The sequence below is a fragment of the Lampris incognitus genome, chromosome 19, assembly GCF_029633865.1.
Source record: "Lampris incognitus isolate fLamInc1 chromosome 19, fLamInc1.hap2, whole genome shotgun sequence".
NCBI classification, from domain to species: Eukaryota; Metazoa; Chordata; class Actinopteri; order Lampriformes; family Lampridae; genus Lampris; species Lampris incognitus.
In genome coordinates this window covers 39,783,579-39,805,659 of record NC_079229.1, presented here as the reverse complement: position 1 = coordinate 39,805,659, position 22,081 = coordinate 39,783,579, and the positions used below count along the sequence as shown (strand labels likewise).

The following is a 22,081-nucleotide window of genomic DNA, read 5'->3' as shown; positions in this document are numbered from 1 at the left end:
ATTAAGTCCCGTAGCCAGGACATGTTTGAGGGGGGTGAGCGATTTTTCCATAGGAGGAGAATACGGCGACGGGCAATTAAAGAAGCAAAGGAGATTACATTCATTTGTTTAGCAGTCATTTTAACTCCCTCCTCAGGGACACCAGAGATAGCAATTTGAGGCGATGGGTCCAGATTCAATTCCAAAATCTCCGATATAAGGTTAAAGAAGGACCTCCAGTATTCCGTCAAACTCGGATATAACCTGAACATATGAGTCAAGTCTGCTGGTGCTTGAGAGCACCTGTCACAAACATCAGAGAGGTTTGGGTAAATTTTTGAGAATTTTGCTTTGCTAAAATGGATTCTATGAAGGACTTTGAATGGAATGAGACTAAGCCTCGCACAAGAGGAGGACAAGTGTATTGCACGTACTGCAGTGTCCCACCAATCATCGGACAGAGTGATACCTAGTCCAGTCTCCCAGCTTGTCTTGATCTTATGCAGAGCAGGGGGAGTCGTTGCTGATAAAAGATTGTATATGAAAGAAATATGGCCTTTTGACAAGTCAGTAACTGCAAGAAGATGGTCAATGCCCGAGGTCAGCGGAGCCTGTGGAAATGCTGGGGTGCTGGATTTGGCAAAGTTGCGAATTTGAAAATACCTAAACAGACCAGAATGTTCTAGTTTGAATGTGGAATGTAATTGTGCAAAGCTAGCAAACAGGCCATCAACATAAAGATCACCCAGGCAGGATAGGCCTTGTCTGCGCCAGACAGCAAATCTCGAATCAATCTTGGCTGGTTGAAAGAGTTGATTGTTGCAGATAGGTGTAGCTAGGGGCAGAGAAGTCCAGCTGAGCTGTTGCCTAATTTGTTGCCAGATTGTCAAAGTGGTAATTACTATGGCAGGGATGTCCAATCAAAACTTACTGAGGGCCAATCTGAGGGTTGTGAATAAAATCGGGGGCCATGACATTCATTACAGAGATTCTTGTTATGGTTACAACCCATATGCTATTTATATAGCACAGACAGTTTTTTAAGATTATTGTATATTTGATTGGTCTCTTTGTACAGTAAACTTCAATACTCTGTATGCTTCTTCTCATTTTCCTGTCAGTGTGGCATTCAAATTTCTCCAACCTGGGGATTAATAAAAGGCAATTCAATTCAATTCAATTCATATATGACTCAGAGGTAACATCAGTGCAGCCAAACTGGCGTGTTTATTCACAAAATCAAACCAAACACATGACTGGCGAGAACCTGGCAGGAGAGGGTACATGGATGACAGGATCATAACATCTATGTATAAGTAGGCTAGCAGGTGGATTAAATAAAATATTTGTGGGTAATTCTTTATATCAGCAAAATAAGATGGAAGTGCTGTCAATATAGCGGCAAGTGCAAAAACAATGTTGTATTTAAAGATAATAATAATAATAAAAAATAAAAGAAGAAGAAGACAAGTGCACAATTAAACAAACTACATTAGCAGTCTAGCCTACAATAGGTTCAGTTTTTAACAAAATAGTTTCACAATTAAACAAAACCATTAGGCCTATTACTGTGTCTTTCAACACAACAAATTATGTTTTCTGTGATAACGCAAAATAGTCAGTGCAACAAGGCCTATCTGAAATGCATTGTAGTTCAACTCTTACCAGACACTCTGCACCTTTTCTTAGAGATGATCTCATCTATTCTAGGCTTAAGGTCCTTAGCTGTGGCCAGTTTCAATACCGAGACCAAATGCTGGTCCGTGAGTCGGGATCTGTGGGATGTCTTGTTCAGGTTCATTATGGAGAACATCTGTTCACACGAGTAAGTGCTTCCGAACATGGACATGATACGTGCGGCATGAAGACGGAGCTCTGGCATTGATTCGGGGAGGAGAGGTGCAAACTCAGCAGTCCCGACTGACTGGTACTGGGACTTCAGAGCGCTGCTACATTGCAGTTCAGTGAGTTCCAACTGCAGGTGCTCAGGGGCAGTGTCGACATCACTTGCAAAAGGATTTGCGAACAGGTCAAGGTTGAATTTCTGTGATTCAAAATCAGCAAACCTCCTGCTGAATTCCGCTTTGAGTGTGTTCAGTTTGTCAGCATACACTTGGGTCAGGAGTGGAATGGTGACTGTGGCGCTCATTGATTGACAGGTAGGAAAGTGGGTCAAGTTACCTTTGCGCATCTGGCCCTCCCACAGACGCAGTTTCAGTTCAAATGCCTTCACGGAGTCCCGCATCTCGGTGATCAGCTGCTTTCTTCCCTGGAGTTTTAGATTCAGTGAACTGAGGTGCTCCGTGATGTCACACATAAACGCCAAGTCGCTCAGCCACTTTTCATCCTCAAACTCGGGGACGGCCTTCTGTTTGCTTTCCATTAAATGAGCGATCTCAGCGCGGGTGTCGTAAAACCTCCTCAGCACTTTCCCCCAACTCAACCAGCGCACCTCCGTGTGATAGGGCACATCCTCGTGCACAGAGTTTTCCCCCTCTAAAAGAGCCCTAAACTGCCGATGATTCAAGCCCCGTGCACGAATAAAGTTCACAGTTTTAGTCACAACAGTCATGACATGTTCCATGCCCAACACCTTACCGCAGAGGGCCTCCTGGTGGATGATGCAGTGGTAGGCTACCAAGTTTTCTCCTGTGTGCCCCATCGCCTTTCGCGTCAAACCGACCAAACCACGAACTTCCCCGCACATCGCCGGTGCACCATCCGTTGTCAGTCCAACAAGTTTATTGCAGGGCAGTTCCGTTTTGTTCACGCTCTGCTCCACTTGGGGGAAAATGTCCTGTCCTGTTGTTGTCCCGTGAATTGGTTTCACGTCAAAAAGTTCCTCAGTGACAGACAACTGAGTGTCAACCCCTTGGATGAGCATGGACAGCTGGGCTGTGTGCGTGCTATCTGTACTCTCATCTACCGCCGTTGCTCCATGTCCATGTTAGCATATTGCTCGCCATGCTTCGTTTCGAAGTGTCTGCGGATGTTGTACTCTTTGAACACTGCCAGCGACTCTTGACATACGAGACACACTGGCTTTTGTTTTAATTCCCAAAACAGGTATTCAGCTTCCCACCTCTATTGAAACTGTCGATAGTCTTTGTCTACTTTTCATTTTTTCGCCATCGTTTGTTTATGCTAGCTAGCTTTCGATTTCCTTTGCAAAGCGCACATTCAGGTAACGTTACTCGGGTGACGTAGGCGATGCTACTGCAGGAACATGCTACTCAGCATTTCTGTTACTATGGGAAAAAAGTGAAGTGCGGCAGCGCCCTCTTATGTTTCAGCGTTGCATTGTCACAGACACAAGCTCTCGGGCCACATTCAGTTGATGACCAGGATTGACAGGAGGGCTGGATTAAATATTGCGGAGGGCTGTGTTTGGCCCGCGGGCCTTGTTATTGACACATGTGTACCACGGGGTTAGAGGAGTGCTGTTTAGGCTTAAATGGAAGACTGCTACACACCAATGCTTTTACGGACGAGGAATGACAAGAGTTAGCTTCTAACTGAATCCAATTATCATCAGTGTCTGAGATCCACAGTGCAATTTTATGCATGTTAGTGGCCCAGTAATAAAATTGAAAATTTGGTAGACCAAGTCCCCCCTGTAACCTCCCTCTCTGGAGCAAAGATTTACAAATTCGTGGGATTTTACCCTCCCATATAAAATGTGAAATTATTGAATCCAATCGACGAAAGAAATGTTTAGGTAAAAAAATAGGTAGGCATTGAAATAAGTATAAGTATCTGGGGAGCACGTTCATTTTAATGGATTGTACTCTACCTGCTAGGGAGGGGGTAGGCTGTTCCATCTCTGCAGATCAGTTTTCACTTTTGCTGTTAGAGCCGTAAGATTTTCCTTACATAGAGAGTGGATGGAAATTGTAATATTTATTCCTAAGTATTTAAGCCTGGTGCTAGATAATCTGAAGGGAATGTTAGACTGGGGTATTTCCTGGGCCAATTGATTAATAGGAAAACATTCACTTTTCTGTATATTTAGTTTGTACCCAGAGAAGTTACTAAAGGATTGGAGAGTAGCTAAAATATGCGGAATGGAATTTATTGGATCAGAAACGTAAAGGAGTAGGTCATCTCCATACAAGGACACTTTGTGCTCGTCACCACCTCTTTTGATACCTGAAAACAACTTATCACTCTTAAGAGCAATTGATAGCGGTTCAATAACAATGGCAAAAAGGAGGGGGGAAATCGGGCATCCTTAACGTGCCCCGCGTGAGAGGGGAAAGAATTGTGATCGCTGATTGTTGGTACATACGTAGGCCCGTGGGGAAGCATACAGTAAGTGTATCCAGGATATGAATTTCTCTCCGAACCCAAATTGCTTTAATGTGAAGAACAGTTGGCTCCACTCAACTCGATCAAAAGCTTTTTCTGCATCGAGAGATATAACCACCTCAGGATTAGACAGAGGGGCTGGGGAGTGAATGATGTTAAGAAGTCTCCGTATGTTTGCAAAGGAGTGACGATTTTTAATAAATCCTGTTTGGTCAATTGAAATTATAGAGGGCAAAATAGTCTCAATTCTAGCTGCAAGGACTTTAGCAAGTAACTTTTCGTCAACATTAGGAAGCGAAATAGGTCGATAGGAAGAGCATAAATTGGGATCTTTGTCCTTTTTAAGGATCAGTGAAATAGAGGCTTGGGTAAGTGTTGGTGGTAGTGTGGCTTTTTGGAGAGAGTCCTCAAACATCTCCAAAAGCAGAGGTGCCAACTGATTGGAAAACTTCTTATAAAATTCAGTAGGATAGCCGTCCAGTCTCGGGGATTTCCCAATTTGCATTGACTTGATAGCATCCATTATTTCATTTAGATTTAGAGGTGTCTCCAGGTTTTTGTGTTGTTCCGGCGTTAATTTTAGTATTATTGAGCCCATTAAAGAAATTTAACATGTCAGTATCATCAGGTGAGTCAGATTTGTATAAATCAGAATAATAGGCTCTGAAATTCTCATTAATTTCAGAGGGGTTAGATGTCAGGGAACCTGAGTTATTGGTTATTTGAGAAATTTGCTGTGAGGCCATCCTCCCCTTCAACTGATGTGCGAGAAGGCACCCTGCCTTATCCCCATGTTCGTACAATGTTCCCCAAGCATTAAGCAGCATCTTCTCTGCATCCTTTGTGGACAAAAGATTGGATTCACTTTGGATAGCAAATCTCTCCTTGAACAGTTCAGGAGATGGTGAAATGGAACATCGGCGGTCTAGATCAGCTATTGCCTCTGTAAGCTCACGTTGCTGTCTCTTTCATACCTTATTATGGTGAGCGGCATATGAAATTATCTCACCCCTAAGGAATGCCTTAAGGGTTTCCCATATTAAAGATGGACTGGTATCATCAGTTTTGTTAGTCTCCACAAAGAGGTCAATAGATTGGGTGATAAGATTACAAAATTTAGCGTCAAACAGAAACGTGGAATCCAATCTCCAGAAGTGACTCTGTCTGTGATGGTTTTCAAGGCTCAAGTCCACTATCACAGGGGAGTGGTCAGAATTAACTATAGAGGAGTATTCAACTGAGGTTATTGCGGGAAGAAGCGTCTTATCTATAAAGAAAAAATCTATACGGGAGTAAGAACTATGGACATGTGAATGAAAAGAATAGTGCCTATCAGTTGGATGAGAGAATCTCCATGGGTCGACACAGCCGCACTGATCCATAAAAGTGACCAGCGCTTGCGACATCTTGGATGGTGTAACTGTTCTCGAGCTAGATCTGTCTAGACTGGGATCCATCACACAATTAAGGTCCCCTCCAAATATTAGCTTGTAAGTGTGTAAATCGGGAAGCGACGATATAAGTTTCTTCATAAAATCTACATCATCCCAATTTGGGGCATACACAGACACAAGAACAACCGGAGTTTGATAAAGGGAGCCAGTTACTATAATATATCGCCTGTTAGACTCACAGATGATGTTAGAGGGAATAAAATTTACTTTTTTATTAATCAAGATGGCTGCACCCCTCGTTTTAAGGTTGAATGTAGAGTGAAAAATATGGCCTATCCAGGGTCTGCTGAGTCGTTGGTGGTCTATTGGACGCAAGTGGGTTTCTTGTAAGAATGTGATGTCTGCTTTTAAATGTTTCAGGTGAGAAAATACTCTAGCATGCTTCACAGGTCCATTCAGGCCCCCTACGTTCCACGAGATAGTTTTGATGGAGCCTCTCACTCTCACCGAACTGCTTGGGTTATTCGTCATAACATTCTCTGAAAGTCAAATGATAATGGGATACGGTGACTTGGTTCAGTTGAAAAGTCGTCAGGCATACGTGCAAACCCAGTAAGGTACTGCAGCAAGAAGAGTGACAGACACGTGCCAATCCGAATGCAAAAACAGGTAATGAGCAACAAAAAAAAGAAGGAAAAAATAACCAAAAAAAACAAAAACCAAAAACAAGCAAAACAAAAACATACCCCCCATACCAGCCCCCCCCCTCGTACCTATGCTGGTCTTCCCACCTATGATGAGCTGCAGGGAAAACTATTTATTAACTTCCGGAATAACTAAATGAAAGCACTATCCTTCTTGTTCCTCTGTCCTTAAAACAGAGAGCACTACCGAGCTTGCATATGTAGGTACTGTAAACACACACCAACAGATTTAGAAGTAAAACAAGAACAGAGCAGAGTAGCACAAAAACGCCAGGAAAAATATAACCTAGTATATGTATGTATATGTGTGCACGTCCACATCTACATACCCGTACATACATATGCACATGCAACTATACACACACACGCACACATACACGTATGCACATGCTTAATCGCACACGCAAACACACACAAACTCCACACCATTAACTTGAAGGGTCAAAGCCGTTTAAGAAGCAGGTTCTGATTTTGAGATGACTGCGGTTTGAAAGAAGAAAAGTCTGAAGTACACTTCTATGTTCAGTGGGTGGCGTAGTTGTCTGAAGAGACTCCGTTCTTCGTGGACTTGGTTTGAGGAAGCCGATATCATGGCGATCGCGGCAGTGGTGGAAAAAGTCCAGTTGCAGTGTCCGGAAGTAATGTTTAGTCCACATGTCCATATTCCAACGGCAGAGGTCCACAATCCACAATCAAACGTTGGTGTTATAACGAGGAACTTCAGTCGGGTTAAAATAATCAAGTTTCAAGAAAGGGCCGAGGTGCGCGGTAGCCAATCAGCCGCCCACCGTGACACCTGGGGGGAGTATTTCACTGTGTATATAACTGGTGCCTGGCCTGGACCGAGGAGCAAAGCCTCCGCGGTAGTTCACTGGTGCCTGGCCTGGACCGAGGAGCAAAGCCTCCGCGGTAGTTCACTGGTGCCTGGCCCGGACCGAGGAGCAAAGCCTCCGCGGTAGTTCAGGAGCCGTGTACGTTGCCAGCTTGTTTACCCAGATCACTTCGCCAGGTGTTGGTTGTAGAACATGCCAGCCTCTTCCGCGGTGTGTAACTTGTGCGCCACGCCCTGGTGTGTTAGTGTAAGTACAGCTGGATGGCGGAGCGTGAACTTCATACCTCTCTTGTGCGCTGTGGACTTGATTGTGAGGAATGTGGCGCGCTTCTTGGCCAGCTCGCTGCTCATGTCTGGAACAATAAAGATGCTTTGACCCTGATGTACGGGTGGCCCTCGGTTTCTCGCCAGGGCGAGTACCTGGTCCCTCTGTTGGTAGCGTAGAAAGCGAATGATCACGGGTCGGGGCCGTTCTCCTTCCCCTGGTTTCGCTCTCAACGTGCGGTGTGCCATTTCAAGCTCCGGTGGTCAGCTGAACGACTCGTCTTGCAATATGTCAACGAAAAATGTCGACATAAAATCTGTGGCCGAACGTCCCTCGTCACCTTTGGGTGGTCCAACTACTCTGATGTGGTTCCGACGAGAGAGGTTTTCCAGGTCTTCTGTCTGGTGTTTAAGATGAAGGGTTTCAGTTTGGAGTTGTTTCAGCTGTGTTTCCATGCTGGCTAGCCTGTCGCTATGATCGGAGAGGCAGTATCCATTGTACTCACACGAGAGCCCGGATCTTCCACCTTGATTCGAACAGCATTTAAGGTGGCTTGAATAGGAGACAGCGAGGCTTGTATTTGGGCAGAAATCGCTGCTCTATTCTTCTCCAGTTCAGCTATCAGGTCGGCGATGGTCAGAGCGGAGGTAGCTACTTCTGCGGTAGCCCTTGTTAGCTTAGGCTCTGGAGGTACGGTGGGACCCGTGGTCGTAGTTTTTCCTCTCTGGCCGCAGGTCTTATTCTTGCCAGACATTGTTAAAATGTATATTGTAGCCCGTTCCTGCAACACTGAACAAATTCGAGATTTACTGCTGATGTGAATAGTAAGGATTTACGAAATCGCTCGGGAGCTGCTCTCTGTACGTCTGCTTCACTCGGTCGCCATACCGGAAGTCGGTGTATATGCAACTGTGCATGCATGCACACATTTGTGTGTGTGTGTGTGAGTGTGTGTGTCTCACCGACAGAATATTCTTCATTGTAATGACAAAGACGTTGTAGCCAATTAGACAGTCCCAATAGACCAGGATGGATTTGATTGGCTTTAGCAGTAGGTCCCCGCCCACCAACAGGAAGTAAAAACAGGCCACCAAGTATCCCATACAGAAGATACTAATCCTGCATAAAGACACATGATCTTTATTACCATTTTGGTCATGAATGATAGAAGTAATGATAATAATGACGTCATGGCTTAATGGAACACTGATCAACGCACATGAAGACAGCTGCAGGACCTCCTTTATGTTGTTAACATGTTGAATTAAAGAGGACCCCGTTCACTCTGCTGTGTTCAAAATCAAACAGCAGGCTTCAGCATTCAGTGCATCAATCTGGTGTCCAGCCCATAATACTAACCTGGTTGTCCCAGTGATGAAGATGATGGTGAGCACAAACCAGAACATGTAGCTGAACATGATAACCTTCAGCATGTCAAGATAGGACCTGTCACAAAAACACAGACAGAACAGCGAGATGTAAGGCCAGGAGCAGACTGGGAATGAAAAATGGCCCCTGGACCTTTTGACTCAGACTGACCCACCAACAACAGCGATACACCACCACCCACACAAACCACGTCACACTTTATGTCAACAAGATTACTGAACAATATAACAATAACTTTAGTAAAACAGATGTAAAATAGAACAAGGGGAACGTGTTGCTTTTAGGAGGCGGCTGGCTAGAAGGAGCACATTTCGGTACATGGCACTGGCAGCAAGGTGGGAAGAATCTCTGGGCCATCTGACCAGTAAAAGAAATAACACAGGAAGACATGTGTTGGTGAAAAGACTGGTGAGTAGGCAAGTCATAGAATAACATAAAAATAAACATCTTTCCTACCCCCTTGAATTAGCCATTTCTACAGCAGCTCACTTCTCTCAGCAACGCCATCAATGACCAGGTCACTGTCCAGGGCCATCCTCTTAAGGCTTAGCGGCCACATGCGTGGACAGCACTTTTTAGCTTTTATGTCCACAAACGTGTTCACTGCTGAATTGGGGCCGTTATGGACACGTACGTGGGCACTTACACTGCCATCTGGTGGTGTCAGAAGAGTCTAACATGCTACGGTAAAAATTCAACATGGCGGCTAACACAAGGGAAGATTCAAGTGGCAGCTCCATACACAAACATCGACCAGGTAAGAAGTCCCGTCTTATTTTATGGCTTATTCTTATTTAGATATTTATAGAAGTGTTGGACACTTGTCATGACAAGCAAATTAAAAAAAAAGTGTAAAAATAAGAACTTAGCAAGTCGCTAAATATGAAGTACACGTATGTATACTTATGGACTGACGCTCCTCGAAAAAGCTAATATGCTAGTGAACATGCACACATGTAAAATGAGAAAATGAGTATCTCTGGTGCAGCTAAAAAGCTGTACATTGTCTAAATGTAATAAATAACAATTCAATCACTAAATACATATATACATGCATAGATTAGTTGGGTTAAAAATGTCAGTAAAATGTAATATGCTAGTAAACTAAACTAGCTTGCAGCTAACTCTGGTGCAGTTAAAAGCTGTAGCAGCTACATTGTACAGTACCACTGAAATAATTTACAAATAAATAATGCATAACTACATGAATGACATTGATATTTGTATTTGTATTTGATTTTGTCCTGTTTTTATTTCCAGAGCGTTTTTCTGTGCAAAAAGCTTTGGGGCTACTTGGGTTAACTGATGGAGACAACTCAGATTTGGACTTGTCTGACAACGATGATCCCATCCTGGATGAAAATTACCAACCATCACCACAGGAGCAAAGCAGCAGTGAGGATGAGGGTGACAGTAGTGATGATGAGGACCCCATTCCTGAGCCCACTAAGCACAGCAGAGGACGTAAACGTCTCAGTGGTGCAGATAATGGTTAGCCAAGACCCAGTAGATTTTTGTTTATGTTATGTAGTTAGGGTCTCAGGGCTACGTGAAGGATTGGAGGCAAAATGCTTATTTACAACACTTGTTGACAGGTTCATTGACAGGGACAGAGAGTACAGGGACAGGTTCATCCCGCACTCCCAGACGTCGACGTCGAACTGAAACGATCGAGACTCGTCGAACTGAAACGATTGAGACTGATAGCTCAGAAGATGACTCTAAGGAGCCAACACCAGGACCAGGCCAAACCAAAAAAAAAGGAAAAGGGAGAGTCCAAACAAGGTAATTGTTATTATTTTAGCACGCCTTGAGGGTAATTCTTCAAATTTCATGTAAATGTCCACACAGATTCAAGTATATTATGCACCAATTATACACCTCATTTGCTTCCATGGGTAAAATGTAACTTACTGCAATAAATACTATTTTATTCTGATTCTGGTTGTGCAGGACGTGGAATACGCTGGAAGGCTACTCCATTGACACCAAACCTTGCAGAGTATCAGCATCAGGATGAAACTGATCTAGACAGACATGGCTGGACCCCACTAGACTATTTTGAACAGTACATAGATAGAGATCTGATGACAATGATTTCAGAATGTTCTAATGTTATGTCACTATCTAAGAGTGGGGACCCACTCAACGTGTCAGTCGATGAGGTTTACCACTTTTTTGGGGCCTGTATTTTGATGTCCTGCATCCGATACCCAACCATTAGGATGTATTGGTTTCAAAGCCTTGAAAATCACTGCCATCACTGACAGATTCACACGTACCAGATTCTTCAAACTGAGGGGAGCAATAAAAGTGGTAATTGATGATGATGTGCCTGAAGACCTGAGGATGTTGGACAAATTCTGGAAGGTGAGGCCTTTGCTGGATCGGATTCTGCTTGGCTGCAAGTCTCTGAATCGACCTGATTGCGCATCTATTGATGAGCAGATGATACCTTTCACGGGAGCTTGTCCGTGCAGACAATATCTGCCAATGAAGCCAAACCCAGTTGGCATAAAGAACTTTGTTTGTGCTACAGCAGATGGCATTGTGCTTGACTTTGAGCTCTATCAAGGTACAAATTCACTGATTGAGAAGGTCGAAGAAGCCGAGGGCCTGGGTTTCGGAAGCTTAGTCATCGAGCGTCTGTGTCAAACTCTGCAACGTGGCACAAAAGTGTATTGTGACCGGTTCTTCACCACCATCAAAGGTGCGCAACGAATGATGGAGAAGAAGCTGTACATAACTGGTACAATAATGAAGAACCGACTCGCTGGAGCGAACCACAAGTTACCCAGTGACAAAGCCATGAAAAACGCAGGAAGAGGTACCTCATCAGAAGTGTCCGCTGAAGATGGAAAGTTGTGTGTAGTGAAGTGGTACGACAACAAACCAGTATTGTTGATGTCTGTTGTTCATGGTACACAGCCTGAAGACACCTGCCAGCACTGGGACAAGAAGTTGAAACAATATGTCACCGTCTCGCGACCAAGCATTGTCCGTGAGTACAACAGCAAGATGGGTGGATTGACTTGATGGATAGAATGGTCAGTTACTATCGCATGAGCACCCGTACTAAGAAGTGGACAATGCGGATGGTAATGCACTTCACGGATCTGGCTTTAGCCAACAGCTGGCTACTCTACCGCAAAGACCATGCAATATGTGCTGGACCAAAGACAAGACCCATCCAGTTCCTTCAGTTCCGTATGGAAGTGGCAAAGATCCTCTTGGCCCAGCATCACGGTGCAGATGCTGACCTATCGGAACAATCAGAGGAAGAAGATTAAAATCAAGGGGTAAAACGTCATGTTACAGAGTTGCCCCATGTCTCGGTCCGCAGGAGGGCTAATGCCCACCTCCCAGAGGTGATTGGCCTGAAGAATGCGATGCGCTGCAGACAACCAGGCTACACTGGAAGAACCCGAGTGCGTTGTGTGACCTGCAAAGTGTTCTTGTGCTTGCAAACCGAACGCAACTGTTACTCAGCCTTTCACACTCCATAAGCAGGCCAGGTCCTTCTGTCCTCAATGATCGCACCCTTTCACATATCCTGTTTTTTTTTACATTACGAATACAAAATTTCACTTGAGCCATACTGTAACTGACTGTCAAAAAGGGGCAACATTTTTGTTGTTTGTTCACTATGATGTGTTTTCTTTTTTTTTTTTTTTAACTATAACGTTCAAAACACAGTAGTAGCCTGATGGAAATGTGACAATTTGAAAAAAAATGAGTTGAATGTTTGATATTTTGTTACAGGCATACAATGTCATCCTGCAACTGTTTGCAGCTTTTCAAATGATCCATGCAGTAGTTTTAACTGTCCAAAAGGGGCAAAAATGCAATGTTCCATGTTGTTTTTACTCTCTGATATTCAAAACATGTTAAAAAATGTGTGTGTTATGTATGTATGTGTTATTAATACATGCAAAAGCAGTCAGGAAAAAAACTGCTGTGTTCAAGGTGGAAATAAAGAGTTTTTCATTCTATTACACAAAGGTGACTTAATTGTGTTTTATGGAAATTTGGAACAAGAATCCACATATGTGGACATCATTTTTCTCTAAAAGTAGATCATATCAAAAGATGATGCTTAGTTTTTATTCTAGTTAGGTTCCAATAAGGCCAAATAGCAAAGAGAAATAAAAAATGCATGTAAAAAAACCGCTGGGCCTCTATTAAAACGTCTCACTCAGTAGCCATGAGCATAAAAACCTCCAGGTGCTGTTGAGATCGAGTGCTCCTGAGCCTACGCTTGATTAATTTTAGAGTAGAGAAGCTCCTCTCCCAAGCTACCTGGGTTACTGACAGATAAGTAGGGACTACCTGGGTTACTGACAGGGTAAGTAGGAGCTACCTGGGTTACTGACAGGGTAGTAGGAGCTACCTGGGTTACTTAAAGGATAAGTAGGAGCTACCTGAGTTACTGACAGGGTAGTAGGAGCTACCTGGGTTACTGACAGGGTAGTAGGAGCTACCTGGGTTACTGTCAGGGTAAGTAGGAGCTACCTGGGTTACTGACAGGGTAGTAGGAGCTACCTGGGTTACTGACAGGGTAAGTAGGAGCTACCTGGGTTACTGACAGGGTAGTAGGAGCTACCTGGGTTACTGACAGGGTAAGTAGGAGCTACCTGGGTTACTGACAGGGTAGTAGGAACTACTTGGGCTATTGACAGGGTAAGTAGGAACTACCTGGGTTACTGACAGGGTAGTAGGAACTACCTGGGTTACGACAGGGTAAGTAGGAGCTACCTGGGTTACTGACAGGGTAGTAGGAGCTACCTGGGTTACTGACAGGGTAAGTAGGAACTACCTGGGTTACTGACAGGGTAAGTAGGAGCTACCTGGGTTACTGACAGGGTAAGTAGGAGCTACCTGGGTTACTGACAGGGTAGTAGGAACTACCTGGGTTACTGACAGGTAAGTAAGAACTACCTGGGTTACTGACAGGGTAAGTCGGAACTACCTGGGTTACTGACAGGGTTAGTAGGAGCTACCTGGGTTACTGACAGAGTAAGTAGGAGCTACCTGGGTTACTGACAGGGTAAGTAGGAGCTACCTGGGTTACTGACAGGGTAGTAGGAGCTACCTGGGTTATTGACAGGGTAAGTAGGAGCTACCTGGGTTACTGACAGGGTAAGTAGAAGCTACCTGGGTTACTGACAGGGTAAGTAGGAACTACCTGGGTTACTGACAGGGTAAGTAGGAACTACCTGGGTTACTGGCAGGGTAAGTAGGAACTACTTGGGTTATTGACAGGGTAAGTAGGAACTACCTGGGTTACTGACAGGGTAGTAGGAACTACCTGGGTTACTGACAGGGTAAGTAGGAGCTACCTGGTTACTGACAGGTAAGTAAGAACTACCTGGGTTACTGACAGGGTAAGTAGGAACTACTTGGGTTACTGACAGGGTAGTAGGAGCTACCTGGGTTATTGACAGGGTAAGTAGGAGCTACCTGGGTTACTGACAGGGTAAGTAGGAGCTACCTGGGTTACTGACAGGTAAGTAGGAACTACTTGGGTTATTGACAGGGTAAGTAGGAACTACCTGGGTTACTGACAGGGTAGTAGGAACTACTTGGGTTATTGACAGGGTAAGTAGGAACTACCTGGGTTACTGACAGGGTAGTAGGAACTACCTGGTTACTGACAGGGTAGTAGGAGCTACTTGGGTTACTGACAGATAAGTAAGAACTATCTGGGTTACTGACAGGGTAAGTAGGAACTATTGGGTTATTGACAGGGTAAGTAGGAACTACCTGGGTTACTGACAGGGTAGTAGCAACTACCTGGGTTACTGACAGGGTAAGTAGGAGCTACCTGGGTTACTGACAGGGTAGTAGAAGCTAACTGGGTTACTGAAAGGTAAGTAAGAACTACCTGGGTTACTGACAGGGTAAGTAGGAACCACTTGGGTTATTGACAGGGTAAGTAGGAACTACCTGGGTTACTGACAGGTAAGTAGGAGCTACCTGGGTTATTGACAGGGTAAGTAGGAGCTACCTGGGTTACTGACAGGGTAGTAGGAACTACCTGGGTTACTGACAGGGTAAGTAGGAACTACCTGGGTTACTGACAGGGTAAGTAGGAGCTACCTGGGTTGCTGGCAGGGTAAGTAGGAACTACTTAGGTTATTGACAGGGTAAGTAGGAGCTACCTGGGTTACTGACAGATAAGTAAGAACTACCTGGGTTACTGACAGGGTAGTAGGAGCTACCTGGGTTACTGACAGGGTAAGTAGGAGCTACCTGGGTTACTGACAGGGTAGTAGGAGCTACCTGGGTTACTGACAGGTAAGTAAGAACTACCTGGGTTACTGACAGGGTAAGTAGGAACTACTTGGGTTATTGACAGGGTAAGTAGGAACTACCTGGGTTATTGACAGGGTAAGTAGGAGCTACCTGGGTTATTGACAGGGTAGTAGGAACTACCTGGTTACTGACAGGTAAGTAAGAACTACCTGGGTTACTGACAGGGTAAGTAGGAACTACTTGGGTTATTGACAGGGTAAGTAGGAACTACCTGGGTTACTGACAGGGTAGTAGGAACTACCTGGGTTCCTGACGGGTAAGTAGGAGCTACCTGGTTACTGACAGGTAAGTAGGAACTTGTAAACAAGGCCCAGGATGGGGTATGGGTCAGTCAATAGGTTGTACTGACTAAGAATATGGTAGCAACACACTGGACAGTCCTAGCAAGATGAGCAGCTCTTGTTAACCACCTCCGCCTCGTCCTCACTTCCTTCAGGTGCATGATCCTCCATAGTCCTGATTGTGTATTCTTTAAATCCCGATTGTTTTAACCTAGTCCACTGTTCTGCCAGACTCATGAGCTCCCTCTGTAAATTGGTCACCGTTGCTCTGCTATCAAATTTGATCAAACACTTGCTTAGTTCTTGAAGGGCTGTCTGTGGAAGGCCACTGGCACTGGATGTTAGCTGACTAAAGTTTTTAGGGTCCAGAAGAGCCGTGTCGGCATACAAAGTGCCATTACTCAGAAATCGCTGATGGATTGTATCTAAAACTGAATCCAGAATTTGATTATGGACACGAATCCTGTAGGCACTGTGCCCCAATAAAAGTCTCATCTTGTGCCATCTCTCCAGGCATGGTTTTCTTCTTACTTCGCCACTTCCATTGCCTAAATATGCACACTATTTTTGATGACGTCGGCTGGAAAAGGGTCTATGAGTTCAACATTTTGAAAGTTCGCTGTAACACGTCAACCTTTTTTTTAATGTCCCACCCTATCCAGGCTATGATTGGCCAGTTCACGAAAAGTGACATTGACAAGTGTTTGTTTCAACAAAAAGGCACCAATATAGTAGCTAAATAGCCAGCTAGCCAAACCCAAACACTGCTTATCTTGTCCATATTGTCTTCTGTCTTACCGCTTTAGCTGCAAAACCTTGACTCACAGGTGAACTGGTACCACTGGGCTAAGTGGGCTGCTCTCTCTGCTCTCTGCTGCCAGTGCCTTCAGGCTCACTAGACTGAGATGATTGATGGGAAAGGGTGCCAAATGAACAATTTGTTATTTTAAAACATTTGGCTGCATCAGCCTTAAGGGACTTCAACCTCTTCTCTCTCCGCTTTTCAGCACCACCTTGATGTTTTTTCTCTTTTTTGTTTGTCCATCTTACTCCACCCCACTACTACTACTACTACTACTACTTTTTGCGGCTCCCGTTAGGGGTCACCAAAGCGGATCATCTGTTTCCATCTCTTCCTGTCTTCTACATCTTCATCTGTCACACCAGCCACCTGCATGTCCTCCCTCACCACATCCATAAACTTCCTCTTTGGCCTTCCTCTTCTCCTCTTCCCTGGCAGCTCCATATTCAGCACCCTTCTCCCAATATACCCAGCATCTCTCCTCCACACATGTCCAAACCATCTCAATCTTGCCTCTCTTGCTTTGTCTCCAGACCGTCCAACCTGAGCAGCCCCTCTAATATAATCGTTCCTAATCCTGTCCTTCTTCATCACTCCCAGTGAAAATCTTATCATCTTCAACTCTGCCACCTCCAGCTCCTCCTCCTGTCCTTTCATCAGTGCCACTGTCTCCAAACCATATAACACAGCTGGTCTCACTACCATCTTGTAAACCTTCCCTTTAACTCTTGCTGGTACCCTTCTGTCGCAAATCACTCCTGACACTCTTCTCCGCCCACTCCACCCTGCCTGCACTCTCTTCTGCACTCCCCATTACTTTGGACAGTTGACCCCAAGTATTTAAACTCATAGACCTTCATCACCTCCACTCCTTGCATCCTCTCCATTCCACTGTCCTCCCTCTCATTCATGCATAGGTATTCCATCTTGCTTCTACTGACTTTCATTCCTCTTCTCTCCAGTGCATACCTCCACCTCTCCAGGCTCTCCTCAACCTGCACCCTACTCTCGCTACAGATCACAATGTCATCCACAAACATCATAGTCCACGGAGACTCCGGCCTGCCTGATCTTGCTCCAATCCACTATTTATCCAAATGCCACCACTTAACAGAGACAGGAAAGGGGCAGGGCCCAGGAAACATTAGAATGGACTGGACCAAAAGTAATAGGCTGCGAGAGAGAGGCTGACAGATTTAATACCCAACCACAGTGGGCCGGCAGCTCACTCGCCTGGGCCAATCAGACACACAACACTTGGTTATTTTCATTTAAGTGGGGCTGGGGTTATTTATATTTTGTATTGCATCGACCCCAATTGTCAAATGGCCCACCAGGAAAACTCCTGATGCTCCAGATGGCCAGTCCGCCATTGTGCAAGGACGCGTCCTTACAGACAGACAGAGACAACTTACCTGCAGCGTATAAAATCAGGGGTGGTGTTTAACGGGAGCTGCATGATTGGCTCAGTGCACTGTGCATCATCTCCATCCAGCTCGCTGTTGTCTCCTGCCAGGATCTGAAAAGACAGCTGAGTCTCCTCTTCAAACACCTGGAGCTGCATGGAGGCTCCTAACAGGAGCATTAAGTCATCTAGGGGAGAGAGGAAAATTAATCCCAGTCAGTTCTGAATTCTTGATCAGAAATACACTGACCTGAATAACCATCACGTCATGACACAGACGAGGACGGCCATAATGAACGGGTTCTTACAGAGGAGGAAGAGGGGGTTCGGGGGTGTCAGATGGTCGGGCAGGAAAAGCCACTTCACAACATTAGAGTCCATGTAGGAGGATGGAGACCTCCAGGGGTAGTCTACACACACACACACACACACACACACACACACACACACACACACACACGCACACGCACACGCACACGCACACAGATCATATTATTATATGTGTTTATAAAACACACATACACATAATGTGTGTGTGTGTGTATGTGTGTTCAGGGAGAGGTATGTGAGTGCATGCACCTGTACATGCAGCTGGAGGGAAGCCAATACACAACAGGTACTGGAAACACAAGGATCCTGACAGGAAGTAACAATATTTTGGCCAGATCGAGGCGATTCTCTTCCTGCTGCGCCGTGACAGGACGGCGATGAGGCCACAGGCGTGGCCCACAGCAAACACATCCATCCGCTGACCAACAACATTCACCGCCAGCAGGAAACAGGTCTACAAGAAGAGACAAGAGAATCTGAGCTGTTGTTTCTTCTGCCTTTTTCCTACAAATTTGACTGGTCCTATTCCCTGGTTCCCCTGTGCTCACACCCCACCACCTGTAGAGGGCGCTTTTTACAATGGTGGGACATATTACAGCTACCCCTTTACTGTTTTATATATATACCCGGTAAATCCATATAATTTTGTTATCCTGTTTCTATGTTATATCCATGTGTCTCTCTGATGTGTGACCAATATCTTCTTGTCTCTTTTGCTGTGTGTGTGAATGGTGTGATGTGAGTCTCCCCAGTATGCATGTGCACTCTGTTCTCCTGTCAGGTCTCCATGGTGATGGTGGTGATGGTGTCTGGACACCGCTTGGCATCTTGCTCATCATATTCTTCATATATCTTATAATTTATTATAATTGTGTTATGCTCTTGCAGTGTTGTATTGTGTAAATTGTGTAAACACAACGTCATGTCACGTTGTGCGTCTTGGGAGAGAGATCCTCCTCTGTTGCTCTCCCTGAGGCTTCTTTCTGGGTTTCTCCCTGTTAAAAGTTTTTAGGGAGTTGTTCCTTATCCAATGTGAGGGTCTAAGGACAGGATGTTGTGTTGCTGTAAAGCCCCTGAGGCACATTTGTAATATGTGCTATTGGGCTATACAAATAAAACTGACTTGACACCAACCCCCAAGACCACACACACAAATACAGGAACCGGCTGCAATGGGCCAAGCCGGGGGGGACACTGGGTTTGAACTGTGAACATTGGTGTTTGGACCTTATGTAAGTGTATTTCTGAGCACTCAGTTGTGGATGCATGTCTCTGTGTGTGATGTGTACTTACTAGTATTTATATTAAAGTGTGCTTATATCAGAGCATTCCATGTGTGCGTGTGCTTGTGTTCAAATGTGAATATGTGTATGTACCGTGTGTGTGTGTATGTGTGTGTGTGTGTCTCACCTCCACTCCAAACTTATGGAAAAAATAATTGAGAAAATATTTGCAGCAGCTCAGCAGCCCATCATCAAGGACTTGCCGAGTGATGTCCTGGAACAGGCTCCTGGTAGGGGGTGGGGCTATGTTGCTACGTAGACGGTAGAGTTGCTGGTGTCTGTAAATAGTCACCTCAAAAGCTAGCAGTGCTAACATCACCAGGTTGTACTGTGGACACAAGTTAGCACATTGCTAACATTAACAACATGTACAACTTTAGCAGACGCTACAAGTGGTAACATTTAGGACAGAGCTGCAGTGTACAACCATCCATATTTTATACAGACATATATACTGTACAATACATACACACAACATACACACACACACCCCTACACCATATAATACACTGTTGTCCGTCCATCGCAGCAACAAGGACCATCTAGTCATCCCGTAGGGGCCAATTTCTGGCTCTCTGCTGCAGCAGTCCTGGCGGCCTCACATGTGTTTGCACCATTTCGGACAGCTGCCCGCCACTCTCCTCTGTTCAGAGCTTTCTGTTGCCATGTGTCATAGTTGATGGTGAAGGCCTTCAACGAAACCTTCAAGGTGTCTTTGAAACACTTGTTTTGACCACCATGGGAGCGTTTGCCTTGCTTGAGTTCACCATATAACCGTTTCTTTGGAAGCCGGTGGTCTAGCATGCGAACTACGTGGCCCACCCAACGAAGCTGTGATTGCATGAGGATGGTGTGTATCCTCGGCAGTCCTGAGTCAGTGAGGACCTCTGTGTCAGGGATCTTGTCATACCACTTTATGCCAAGAAGTTTTCTGAGGCATGTGGTGGGAAAGTGGTTTAGTGTTTTTGCATGGCGTTTGTAAATCGTCCATGTTTCACAGCCGTAAAGCAGCGTAGTGAGAACTATGGCCCGATACACTTTAATTTTTGTCTCCTGGGTGATGCCTCTCCTGTTCCACACATTCCTGTGGAGTCTGCCAAAAGCAGTACTTGCTTTAGCAAGTCGTGCGGTCATCTCTTCATCATTGGTGACATATCTGGAGAGAGAACTGCCCAGGTAAGTGAATTTGTCAGCCGCATTTAATCGATGCCCATTTATGGTGATGTTGGGTAAATTGTATGACTTGCCTGGAGCTGGCTGATGTAGTACTTTAGTCTTTTTTATGTTGATGGCGAGGCTGAAGTTGTTGCAAGCCTCTGAGAACTTATTGATACGATGTTGCATGCCGGCTTCGGATGTAGCGTTGAGGACGCAGTCATCAGCAAACAGAAGATTGTTGATGGTTGCTGTTTTAACTAAGGTTTTTGCTTTAAGCCGCTGAAGTTTGAAGAGACAGCCATCGAAACAGTAATTGACAACAATGCCAGTGTCCCCCTCTCTGAAGGCATCTGACAGCATGGCTGAGAATGTAAGGCTCAACAGGGTTGGGGCAAGGACACAGCCTTGCTTTTGCATTTGGCCTGCAATGGACAGCAAGGAAATTCCCCGGTGGTTATCAAATGATTGGCGATTTCCCTTGTGCTTATAGAGGTGGATAACTGAGGCATCTTTAAAGTCCTGAGGTACTGTTTCAGTTTGCCATATGAGATGAAATAACTGCTGAAGTTTCTTAGCAATCGCAGGCCCTTCTTCTTTATAAATTTCAGCTGGGATGGAGTCTGAGCCAGGCGCTTTTCCACTTGACAACTGTCCGATTGCCTTAAGCATCTCTTCCATTGTTGGAAGGGTGCTCAGCATCTCATCCGCTAGAATTTGAGGTAGTCGATCGATGGCTTCATAGTTGAGGGTAGAAGGGCGATTCAAAACATTGCTGAAGTGTTCAGCCCATCTTTCAAGAACCTCCCCTTTATCTGTGATTAGTGTTGTCCCACCTGCGCTAAGGAGCGGGGATGAGCCAGCGATGGTAGGACCGTAGACTTCTTTCAGGCCATTGCAGAAGTTTTTCATGTCAGTTCTATCTGCAAAGCCCTGTATTTCATCAGCTTTGTTGCTCAGCCATGAATCCTGCATTTGGCGTAATTTTCTTTGGATAGAGCTGCGGATGTTCCTAAGTGCATCAGTCTTGGCCGTTGACTGGGGGTCTTCAATATGAAGTTTGTAGGCGCAGCATTTCTCTTCCAACAGCTGGTTTATCTCGGTGCAGTTTTCGTCAAGCCAGTCTTTGTGATTCCTTGTGGAGGGGCCTAGACACTCCATGACTGTGTTATACACTGTGTCACGAAGTGCGGTCCAAGCAGCTTCCCCATTCTGGCTATCCAGCACAGTAACCTCCAGTCGTTCCTCCAGAGTGTCTGTAAAGGACTTCTTGATGTCATTACTCTTTAGTTTGCTGACATTTAGACGTTTTTTGTGCTTTCATACCTTGTGGGCATCTCTTGGGCTGGATGTGGAGATTGACTTTAGAAACAATGAGGCGGTGATCTGTCCAGCACTCTGCCCCACGCATAACCTTTGTAACTCTTACGTCCTGCCGGTCTCTTTTCCTGACAATGACATAGTCAATCAGGTGCCAGTGTTTGGACCTCGGGTGCATCCAGGACGGTCTGTTGCGGATGGGGAGCTGAAATACTGTGTTTGTGATCAGAAGTCCATGTTCTGCGCAGGTCTGAAGAAGTAGCAATCCATTGCTGTTGCAGCTTCCAACTCCACGTTTTCCGATCACGCCTTCCCAGGA

The 22,081-nt window shown here is 45.1% G+C and overlaps 1 protein-coding gene across 2 annotated transcripts in view; it reads right to left on the bottom strand.

The window, feature by feature from the left end:
* LOC130129961 (piezo-type mechanosensitive ion channel component 2-like) overlaps positions 1 to 22,081 on the bottom strand; it is a 203,520-nt gene that overhangs the window by 106,561 nt on the left and 74,878 nt on the right. For both annotated transcript variants that reach the window (XM_056299667.1, XM_056299668.1), the window contains 6 exons: positions 19,415 to 19,615; positions 18,254 to 18,458; positions 17,983 to 18,084; positions 17,685 to 17,862; positions 8,842 to 8,928; positions 8,445 to 8,601 (listed from right to left, as the gene is read on the bottom strand). In XM_056299667.1, the coding sequence (XP_056155642.1) occupies positions 8,445 to 8,601; positions 8,842 to 8,928; positions 17,685 to 17,862; positions 17,983 to 18,084; positions 18,254 to 18,458; positions 19,415 to 19,615 (930 nt within the window). The remainder of the gene's footprint in view (positions 1 to 8,444; positions 8,602 to 8,841; positions 8,929 to 17,684; positions 17,863 to 17,982; positions 18,085 to 18,253; positions 18,459 to 19,414; positions 19,616 to 22,081) is intronic.